Source organism: Vigna radiata, chromosome 3 (assembly GCF_000741045.1).
Source record: "Vigna radiata var. radiata cultivar VC1973A chromosome 3, Vradiata_ver6, whole genome shotgun sequence".
Taxonomy (NCBI): Eukaryota; Viridiplantae; Streptophyta; class Magnoliopsida; order Fabales; family Fabaceae; genus Vigna; species Vigna radiata.
The window spans coordinates 10,897,389-10,908,264 of NC_028353.1; the positions used below are offsets into that span (position 1 = coordinate 10,897,389).

Genomic DNA, 10,876 nt, shown 5'->3' on the forward strand with positions numbered 1-10,876 from the left:
TATTAATTATCTCCATATCTGTATTAAATATCAGTAGGTACATATTCTGTTCATTTACATACGACCTTATCCATTTCCGGCAAAGTTTCCGCCAAAACAGGTGCGAATATTACCACTGATATTATATACTATATACTGATTATCTTTATGTAATTTTTTTTCATTATATATGGATTTATATAATAATTCATATATAATTGTCATTTTTTTAGTGACGGTTAATACTAGAGAGATAGAAAGAAAAACTTAAAAAGTGTTGATAACATATATAAGATATATAAGAGTAACAATTACACACTAAACACACCACATTTGTCTATAGTTGTGCAAACCTCCTCAAAATTGAATCCCATATCGATAAGTATGGAGATATCTCATCGCTCTCTTCTATTGAGCGTTTTTCCTACGAGAATGGAAACAGATAAATGGAATCTATAAACACAATGTGAGTAAAATGCTTCCTAGAATTCAGATAACTAACACGTATGCATGAATAATATAATCTGAACACATGATTTTAGTTATGACATGCATGAAAATAGGAGAATTTGGTTTAGAATATGAATACCTGAGTTGCCTTTTGTGCAGGTCCAAAGTATATTGTTTGACCTCAGAGAAAAGAAAGAGATGATCAAAGAGTGCAAAAGCCTCACTATACTTGGTTGGTGTATAGAAGAGATAACAGTCTTTGCATCATGAGCCAAATTTATGAGAGTTTGAGCAACAAAATATACTGAGGCATTGTCAAGACCGTTGGTGGGTTCATCAAGGAACAAGAGAGTTGGCCTTGTGAGGATTTCAAGAGTAATGCTTAGTCTTCTCTTTTCTCCACCGCTTATACCTCTCAAGTGCCAATTCCCTATTATCCGATCTGCACATTCTTAAAGACCCACTTCCATAATTGTTCCTTTTATTATCTCATTCACCTCTTCTCTCCTCATGCTCCCTGGAAACCTTAGATTCAATGAGTAATATTTTGTTTCTCTCTCACTGTCAGAGTTCCCAGCACTATTGTTTCTTCTTGGGTCACATAAGCTTGTCTCGTGTGTAAACATATCTCATTAATTAGCAGTGAAATATAAAAAAATGGATTTTTCTTGTGCCATATACACGCATACTTACAGCATTACCATAGTCCAATCTCCTCTTTCCATTTAGAAACACATTTCCAGACATGATAACTTTCTGGACAGTCTTCCTGCAACCATTCCCAGTCATTTGATGTTAATATATATAGCTTTTGTCATCATAATTAAGAAACTGAATATAACCACAAGTATGTATTTTTATCAGGTATGCTAAAGGAGTGAAAGGGTATTAATTGTGGAGGTTGGAACATGGAGAAGCTAGTTGCTTCACAAGCAGAAACGTCATATGATATATAGGAATCTAAAGAAAGGCTTGAATATCCTGATTTAGACTTCAACTATCAGTTTCCGCTTGATAGGGAGAGGATACAACCAAATCAACACAATAATATGTATATGCTAAAGTTCAAGCAAAACATAATGCAATTCTATCTAAGATTAAGCAGTCTTGGAAAGTTTTCGACTGATTCTTTTTGCATATATTTAATGTTCCTCACATTCTTAAATTTTATATTTTCAACTGCAAGATATTGGATATGCGGCATAGGCTGTCGATTTGATTGAACTGAGTCTGAAATAAATAAGAAACTGCTGTTTAGATGTTTTTCGCTATCTTAATATATACTATTTAGAGATAATGAGTCTTGTCAAATAAGATAGTAGAATTTCTAACTTAAATTGAAGTTGTACTCATAAAATTTTCTTATAACCAGTTATCATTTGTGAGTACATTAAAATTTGAATCTAAGTAAGGAAGGTGTTGCGTCGTCTTATTCCCAATGTAGGAATGACCGACCAAGACTAAACATCTATGTTCAATCAATAACCGTCCATATTTTAGTGACTTGAAGATTAAGCCTCAAGGAATATATAATGTTGTCGAAAATCGAACCAAGATGAATGTACATGTGTTTTTTCTTGAACAATTAATTACAATTTGATTTTCAATGATTATAATGACTGATAAAAATGAGTTATCCAAAATCGATTTTGTTGCCTGAGAGGAACACTTATTTGTTGGTGGAATCGTAATCAATTCCAGAAGAATTGAATATAATTCAAATATACATTTTATTAACCCCATTCACAAATTAAAATATAAAATCATCCTAAAAGTAATAGTACAATCATGGATGAATTACTTTATTATTTGTAAGTATTTCATAAAAGTGGTGTGTCATGCCAGGTGGCACGATTCAGTCACACAGAGGTAGTTAATCTTATTAATTATTCCAAGAAAAAAAAAACACCTTTAATTTCAAAAGTGGTGTTGGTTAGAACTTAGAAAATAGAAAATTTTGGTTTGTGAAGGTCAAATGTGAATGGTAAATTCCTAGCACGAAAGTCATGCCGACTGGGTCGTAATAGATTTGCCCTGCTTTCCAAGATCATTGCCATATTATTATATTAATTCATTCTTCTCTTCTTTATCTCCATTCTTTTACGGTTATCAAACTCTCGATTTAATTCTTAAACTTTTACGAGTTTACATATTTAGACATAGCTTCAGAGTTAATTTAGAAGTAAACTCTTTTCTACATAAACTCGATAGAATTAACTGTGAAATTGGTATGATCGTGTAGAATCGCAAGTTTGGAATGATTCTACGAGCTTGAAAGGGAGAAAAATTAAAAAAAACAAGGTCGTTTGATTTTTTTATTATATATTTAATGAAATGCACCAAAATTAATGACAATAATATAAGTATTTATGTTTTACAATATTTATTTTTATGAACAATATATCTATAAATTTTATTCATTTAAAGTTATATAATTTTGTATAATTATTTGAATTAAGATATTATTTATATAATGTTTTTCATTTGAAGTAAACTCTTACGAGTTTATGAGTTGAGTTTATTTGACTCTCACGAGTTTACGTAGACTCGCAAATTTGATAACCTTACATATAATTAATAACATGTATGTACATAATGTATAGATATACAAGAGAAATTTATTAAATGAATAATTAATAATATAAGCAAAATACAATACGGGAGAAACAAAAAAGGGTGGTGATGAAATTAGCAATTGACAACATTAAATAATCTTGTTGTTTCATTGAATCAGTCTCACTAAAACCACATGATTCTTTAATCATTCATTAATAAATAGAATGCCCTAAATCAAGGGTAGTACATTAATTGAATATTAATGAGTTATAATCACATATATTCAGGAGAGTCCCATAAGTATTCATGATGCATTTCTTCCCATCCACTCAACTCCATGGCATAATCATCATCACCATCACAAGACACCATCATCATAAAGTACTCATCACCAAACCCAAACCTAAGTGTCTCTGCCATTTGCGTCATCGACATCTTTGGTCACTCCAATGGAGACTCATTTATAGCTTGAATCGGTGTTGCCGAAAGCTCCACTTGCAGAGGAACCACACCACTATTATCATTCTTCTTCTTCTTACTATTATTGGTTCTGTTGTTACTGTTGTTTCTGTCACTACTTTCACTGACACATAACCAGTATCTTTCATTAGCTCATTCAATCCATCCATCAAAGGGTCAATCTCATATGAATGAGGGTTAGAAGTTCCCCCCATCAAAAAGAGAGAGAACTCAGTGCCAATATCAACCCAAGCACAACCAGGAGCTTTTCTCACGCCCAAATTCCTCATATAAGTCCTCACCTCTGCTAGTTTGCTCCAACAACCAGCAGCAACAGACATGTAGGCAATCAACACATAATAACCTGAATGATCAAGTTTAAGCTCTAGCAATTTTCCTGCTGGCCATTCCCCCATCACTGTGTCTTCATGGATTCGACAAGCCCCTATGAGAGTAGCCCACATTGACGATGTTGGTTTGAATGACATCCCTGTGATAACCTCCTTCACTTTGTTCAGAAGACCAGCCCTCCCAAAGAGATCAGCCATGCACGCAAAATGCTCGAGGCGTGGAACTATCCCATAAACATCTATCATCCTTTTAAACAACAATTCCCCCTGTGTTACTAGACCAGAATGACTACAAGTTGTGAGAACTGCAACCATAGTCACTACATCTGGCTTAATGTCCAACTCACACATCTCTTCAAATAGTTTTCGAGCTGTTCCTCCATCACCCTTTATACCATATCCAAAAATCATGGAAGTGTATATAACTTCATCTCTTGTGCTCATTGAATCGAACACTTTTCTGGCTTCTAAAACTTTGCCAAACCTTGCATACATGTCCACCAGGGCATTCTACAGTAATAAATAGTCCTTAAACTGTTCATGCTTCATAATGTAGCAGTGAAACCCTCTGCCATGCTGCAGGTTCGTTATGCGAGCACACAGGGGAAGAACGCTAGCAATGGTCACATAATTAGGTTCAACACCCTTCCGTAACATCTCTCTGAAAAGAAAGGATACTTCCTCAGTTCGATCCACGTGTGCATATCCAGAAAGAATGGCATTCCAAGATATCAAACCTTTCTCTTCCATTCTATGAAACACCATAAATGCATGCCCAAGATCTGTACACCTAGAATACATTATAATCAATGCATTTTTCACATTCTCAAACACGTCAAAGCAAATTCGCACCGCATGACCGTGCATCTCCTTTCCCAATTTAAGAGCTCCAATGTGGGAACAGACATTTAACCCAATGACCAATGCAAAAACGTCCAAATGAACGAATATTCTCATCTAGGAAATCAGCTTAAGTGCCACTGCGAAATTGCCCAAATGCAAGTACCCTCCGGCAAAGGTGTTGCATATAATCACATTCCTTTCAAGACCCTCCTCCTGCATACTATCAAACAGTTGAAACGCTTCCTCCCTCATTCCCCTAAAGGCATAACAACTGATTATAGTGCTCCATGAAACAACATCTGTAACTGGCATATTGTCAAACAAGTCATGCGCATCTTCCAGATTCCCAAACCTACCATACATGGAGACCAAAGCATTGTGCATAAACAAACACCACTTCATGGAGCTAGCCTCAATAGACCTATGAACCTGCACCCCAGTATTGATATCCAACGATTCCCCACAAGTCTTGAGAACAGAAGGATAAGTGTATTCATCCGGTTCAATCTGCTTACTCAACATTTTCTTATACACTAAAAAAGCCTTTCCACATAGCCCATTTTTAAAGTATGACGAGATAAGCATATTCCAATGCAAAGGATCCAAAGTACAAGAGCTCTCAGTGACAAATTGGGCATCGCTAATGAGATTAACATTTGCGTAAAAACCAATAAGCCTTGCAACCAAGACAGGATTTTGATGAAGACCCAGTGAGATGATATGGCCATGAAGCTGCTTACCATGTGACAATGACTCAAACTTTGCACAAGCAAAGAGAAGAGAACTAATGGGGTGCAGGAGAAGGTGTGAAGAAGCATGGTGTTGGATTTGAATGAAGGTTTGGAAAGCATTTGGCAGGTGGCCATTGGTCACAAAGTCTTGAGGGATGCAATGAGAACACCAACCATGGATGCATTACTACACAAGATGGGATCAAACAGTGATTGTTGCGGGGTTTGTTTCCATGATTTTGGGATGCACTTTTGAATTCAAGACAAAAAGAGGTGTGTGGGAATAGAAAGAAATGGACAATATAGCATAAACTAATTACAATGTGTGGGTTATGATCATGGCAAACGAGAAGAAGTAACAACATGCCTTCTTCGCAAAAATTTATAGGGTTTGGTTTGGTTTCCCAATAATATACTTTCAACAAATTTCTAACTGTAAGGTAAGAATTACTTTTGTTAAGATTAATTATTTTGAAATTTATATTACAATTTTTTTCTGAATTATAATTTAGAGTTAAATATTATTTTAAATTTCTGTAAACTAGAGTGAAATATTAGCTATTTTTAAGGCTATATTTAGAGATGAATAATAAGATAAGAAGTATTTTATTCATTAAAGGAATATATATATACAGAGAGACTCACTTTAACTTTTTTCATTAACTGAAAAATATAAATTTTATTTGATACTATGTATTTAAATTAAGAAAAATGAAATTTTATAAATATTAAAAAAATATTAAAAGTAATACGAAATAATAAGTAAATTCATGGAAAACATCTTAACTAATAAGAGACTATCAATTAATTACGACAATTTTGAAAACCATCTAAAAACATAATCATGTTATAATCATTAATCATATAAACAGTTGGTTAAAAGTTCTTTTTGGTCCCAGTATTGGTTGGAAAAATTCGAAATGGTCCCCATGTTTTTTTTGTGTTCAATTTAGTCCCAAAGAACATATTTGGTGCTCAATTAAGTCCTTTTCACTAATTCCGTCTAAATTGATAACGGCGAGCTGTCCAAATGTGCAACTGTATTGTGAGGTGTCATTTATTGGCTGACTTGGAGTCCTTTGTGGCATTGTCAGTTGGAATTAAGATTTTTTAAATAGAATTTGTGATTAGGGTTATTATTTTGGGAATAGATTAAAGTTAAGTATCTGTGAAATGGTTTGGGAGGAAAACTTACGAAACTTGCGAGATTGAGAAGAACATCTTTGGGAGGGAACATCAGTGACGTGTTATTCCAATCGGAAGCAATCATCTTAGGGAAATCAAATTTGCGAAATCAGATTTGCGAGATTGAGGTGAAAAAGGGGTGAATTCTCAAATTAGGGTTTTTATTTTGTTCTATGAAAGTCACAGTGATGTTGGATTCCCAATCTTCTTCTTCTTGTTGCAATAAATGAGTTCTTCTTTGTTTCTCCCAACAAGTTAAAGTTTTTACTAACCGAAGTCCGTGAACAATGTCCAAGTTTCTTTTTTTTTCCTTGTTGGTTCTCTTCAATTGTAAAGTTAGAGTTGTTGATGCTGTGATTGAAACCGTTGATTGGGTTTTGATAAAAAAGGGTGTGTGAATGTGATTTTGGTCACTTTGTATGAAAGTTTTTGGAGTCTGGGGCTATAATTGCGGTGATGGCCTGAGGGTTTAGGTGTGGCGGCACTAGGGTTAGGTTGGTTGGACTGAAGGTTGAAGAAGATGGTGATGTGGCTCTTTGTTTTGTAATGAATGAAAATTGTTCAATCTAGTCCCTATTTCTGTTAATTATTTCCAAATTTAGTCCCTATGATGACGACTGGTCTAGTCCACGTCAGAACATAAATGGCAGTTCTCATTTGGACATTTCACCGTTATCAATTTAGACAAAGTTAGTGAAAAGGACTTAATTGAACACCAAATATGTTCTTCAAAACTAAATTGAATACAAAAAAAATATGGAAATCATTTCGAATTTTTCCAACAAAAACTGGGACAAAAAAGAGCTTTTAACCTAAAGAGTTATAAACAAGTAAGATGTAAGAATAATAATTAAAGATAATAAATATAAAAATCTTGAGAATATTTTTTAATGCTTCTTTAAATAAAATACTCGCGTTTATGTTTTACTTCTTTGGTAGCCGACCGTGACATAGAAAGAGAGATATTGGCGCCCCTCTCTCTTTCTTTCTCCGCCAACGGCGCCACAGCATTGTTCGCTGCCTTCCTCCGTCCCATTCTTTTCTCTTCCAATCTTTTTCCGATCTGCATTTGCCATTCTCTTTAGATGCCGGTTTTCTCTCAGTCCTCGCCCTGCTGCACCGCCGCGGCGGTGGCGGCAATTAACTCGTCGGACCGGAAGACGAAATTCGGCTCAGCTGCATGGAGGAATTGCAAGGTCACATCTCCACTTCTTCGTCTCTCCGAGGTGCATTTCTTGGCTTCATAGTTTCTTCGATAATTTCAATGTGTTGCAAATTTAGCATACGTCATATGTCATGATCGCAAATTTTACTGCTGAATTTGATTGGAATTTGTATTAACTTAGCGAAGAAAATACGTTGATGCTAATGTTGCCGTTTGCGCTTTGTATTTAGTTCCGCAATTGTTAACTGTCTATTGCGTGAATCGTTCATTGCGTCGAGTCTTTGAGACTGCGTATCTCTCACGTTATGTATGGGTTCTTTTTTTGTGTAGAATGACAAATTCAACATTTCTCGGTTAGCTCTTGGCCACTCTAGGCGGGGAGTTAAAGGCCAGACCATATCAATGGCATTAGTGGGTAACACTGTTGGGAAAAAAGGGGAGGTGGCCACCTCCTCTAGCATCTTGGTAATCCTCATCCTCATTCCATGCGTTTTGTGGTTAATTTATTTGCTTCAATCGTGTGTTTACATTGGCACTGTAAAAAGAGAAGAGACGTTTGTTGTATTTTCTTAGTTGCAAAGTCAGTCAACTATGAAGTTTGTTTAGTGAACAGATAATAAAAAATAGAGTCAAATTCTCAATTTTAATGTTAAAATACATCTAATGCTTTCCTCTTCAAAAACGTAGTATCAAATTTATCCTTGTTTATTATAACTGAGATTTTTGTGCGTCCTTGTCTGCAGGCATATGATTTGATTCAGGGGGAACTTGTAAGTATTATTTATTTATTGCCTTGCCATTTCATCTAACGGGATTTAGTTTTCAGTTTTCAGAGAATAATCTTTTTNCTTTCTAGATTCAGGGTGTTCCATTCAATCCATTAGAATATTCATGTGCGTGAAAGAGTGGATGTGTTCATTTTTAGATCTAATAACAACAATCACTACTAAGCCTTTTCCCACAAGGTGGGGTTGGCTTAAGGGATGTCTGGAAGATTTAATGGCTTTTGGGCATCTAGTTTGACTCCAATAAATTTCTTTATGTATCTATCAGAATAGACTTATTTTAACTTATTTCAATAAATTCCATGGCTAAATTTATGGTTTAAGCCCTAATATGATAAGAGGCCATGACATGAATAAATGCTTAATTAAGTTGCTAAACCAAACACACCCTTAGTGATATTAAGCACTGATATGGAACAAAAAGTTGTTGACCGTACAAATCCATTAATGGCTTCACAAAATTAATTTGAAACTATATGAGGATATTTAGACAAAAGTTAGTAAAATAACATTGGATTGCTGCAACGCTCGTGTATTTTCATAAGTTAATGAATCTCATTAATATGAAGTTGTGTAAAGCTATAAGAGACTAATATGCAGGCATAATTTCCTATACAGGTGAGATGGAGTTCTGTTATGGACAGATCTTTACCTGATCCACCAACAGCTGTTTTTCTGCATGGGATCCTAGGATGCAGGAAAAACTGGGGTGGGTGGTTCTGTGTACATTTTATTTTATTTTTGCTAGCCTTTGGCAATGTAAATTTTATGCATGGCCTGAATTGTTTCTATGTGTTGTGCATGGTTATGATTTGGCAACAATGTGTTCTTCATTGATCAAATCACTTTTCTGTTCTACATGCTCCCAGAAGTGAACAATAATTTTAGAGTAGCTAGGCTGGAGATCTGGATATTTATGGTTATTAGTTACTATGTCGTTCCAAAGCTCCTTTTTGACTTAGACAATTTCAATGAAAAGGGATATAATCCCCATCATTTTGTTTCATGTAACTTTTTGAGTAATGGGCTTAGATACACTTTTAAGTTCTTCTATTTGTACTTTCTAAAAAAACCCATTTTGTTTCTTATATTTCCAATTCTATACGTATGATTCATATTCTTTTGGTTTCAGTACTGTTTCTCTTGCTATTGATTATGGCTGATAGGTGCACATCTGTCTATTTTCGTTACTAGTGCAGCCATTCATCAGAAAGATATTGTAGTATTGCATGAAAATCTAATGTTGAGTTGATTGAAATTATAGAGACTAAAATGAAAAAAATTAAGTTCCCTAAAACATAAGAAGTTTAAGCTTTTTCTGGAATTTCTTGTGGGTTATGACTATAAGCGTGTTTTGTAGGATTTCTTTGTTGGTGGACATTCAGCCTATTAGAAAGTTGGTCCTTGGTTGATTATTTGCTCTCTGAGGATTTTCAAGTTTTCTTGACATATAAATAAACTAAATTTAACTTATTCATCCTTCTTTAATTTCACAAGAAGCCTTGTTGGTTGAAAGAATGGAAGTCTAAGTCAATTGACATGTATTTATACATTGAGTAGTTAAATGCTGGTATCCTTATGTGGTTTTGTTAAGGAGAAATATTTGTAGTGTGTTAATAGAACAATAAACAAGTCACTTACCCTTATTTATTATTATATGGAGCTAAATCTTTATTTATTTATTTTTTTGCATTTTTTGTTTTTGTTGTAGTTTTCATGTGGTTCCTGATATTTAAGTTTGATGTTATATTTGCAAAGAAGTATTTTTGGTTCCCAGTCAAATATATTGAGAAAGAATAAATTGTAGTTAGTTTCATTATTTGCTGCTGAAAGGGTGATATTGCAGGAAGTTTTGCTAGGAGATTGGCTCTAGAGTTTCCTACATGGCAGGTATTTTACTTTAAATTGTTATGCTGAGTTGTCCAAGGTACTATTTGACATGTTAATATTATTGTTATAGCAGGTATTATTCATATGAAATTAATTTTAATCCTCTGATAGCATGTAAATACCTGCGCTGCCAACAAACCATTTATAGTCACAAATTTAAAACTTTGTTAAAAAGATTTTGTTTAAAATGGACCATGCAACACTTTCTGGTTTATTGTTGGGTGATGAGTTTGGATCAAATTATTTGACTCTGATTAGATAATATTTTGTTTTTTGGGTATCTTAAATTTTGATAGTAGGGTCCAATAATTTGGATTTACAAAAGTCTGAATACTGTTTTTTTTTTTTTTCTTTTTTCTTTTTGTTTGCATTGACAGTTCCTTTTAGTAGACCTACGATGTCACGGTGATTCAGCATCAATGAAGAAGAGAGGTCCCCATACTGTAGCATCTGCTGCTAGTGACGTTCTAAAACTAGTGCGCT

General features: G+C 34.3%; 1 protein-coding gene and 1 pseudogene across 1 annotated transcript in view; one reads left to right on the plus strand and one right to left on the minus strand.

Annotated features, from left to right (window-relative positions):
- Window positions 1-3,446: 3,446 nt before the first annotated feature.
- Window positions 3,447-5,545, minus strand: LOC106757021 (annotated as a pseudogene).
- A 1,942-nt stretch (window positions 5,546-7,487) lies between these two features.
- Window positions 7,488-10,876, plus strand: part of LOC106757022 — a 9,094-nt gene continuing 5,705 nt past the window's right edge. Inside the window, exons 1-6 of the mRNA XM_022779035.1 lie at window positions 7,488-7,779; window positions 8,049-8,183; window positions 8,462-8,488; window positions 9,122-9,212; window positions 10,350-10,393; window positions 10,771-10,869. Coding sequence (XP_022634756.1) covers window positions 7,639-7,779; window positions 8,049-8,183; window positions 8,462-8,488; window positions 9,122-9,212; window positions 10,350-10,393; window positions 10,771-10,869 — 537 coding nt within the window. The 5' untranslated portion in view covers window positions 7,488-7,638. The remainder of the gene's footprint in view (window positions 7,780-8,048; window positions 8,184-8,461; window positions 8,489-9,121; window positions 9,213-10,349; window positions 10,394-10,770; window positions 10,870-10,876) is intronic.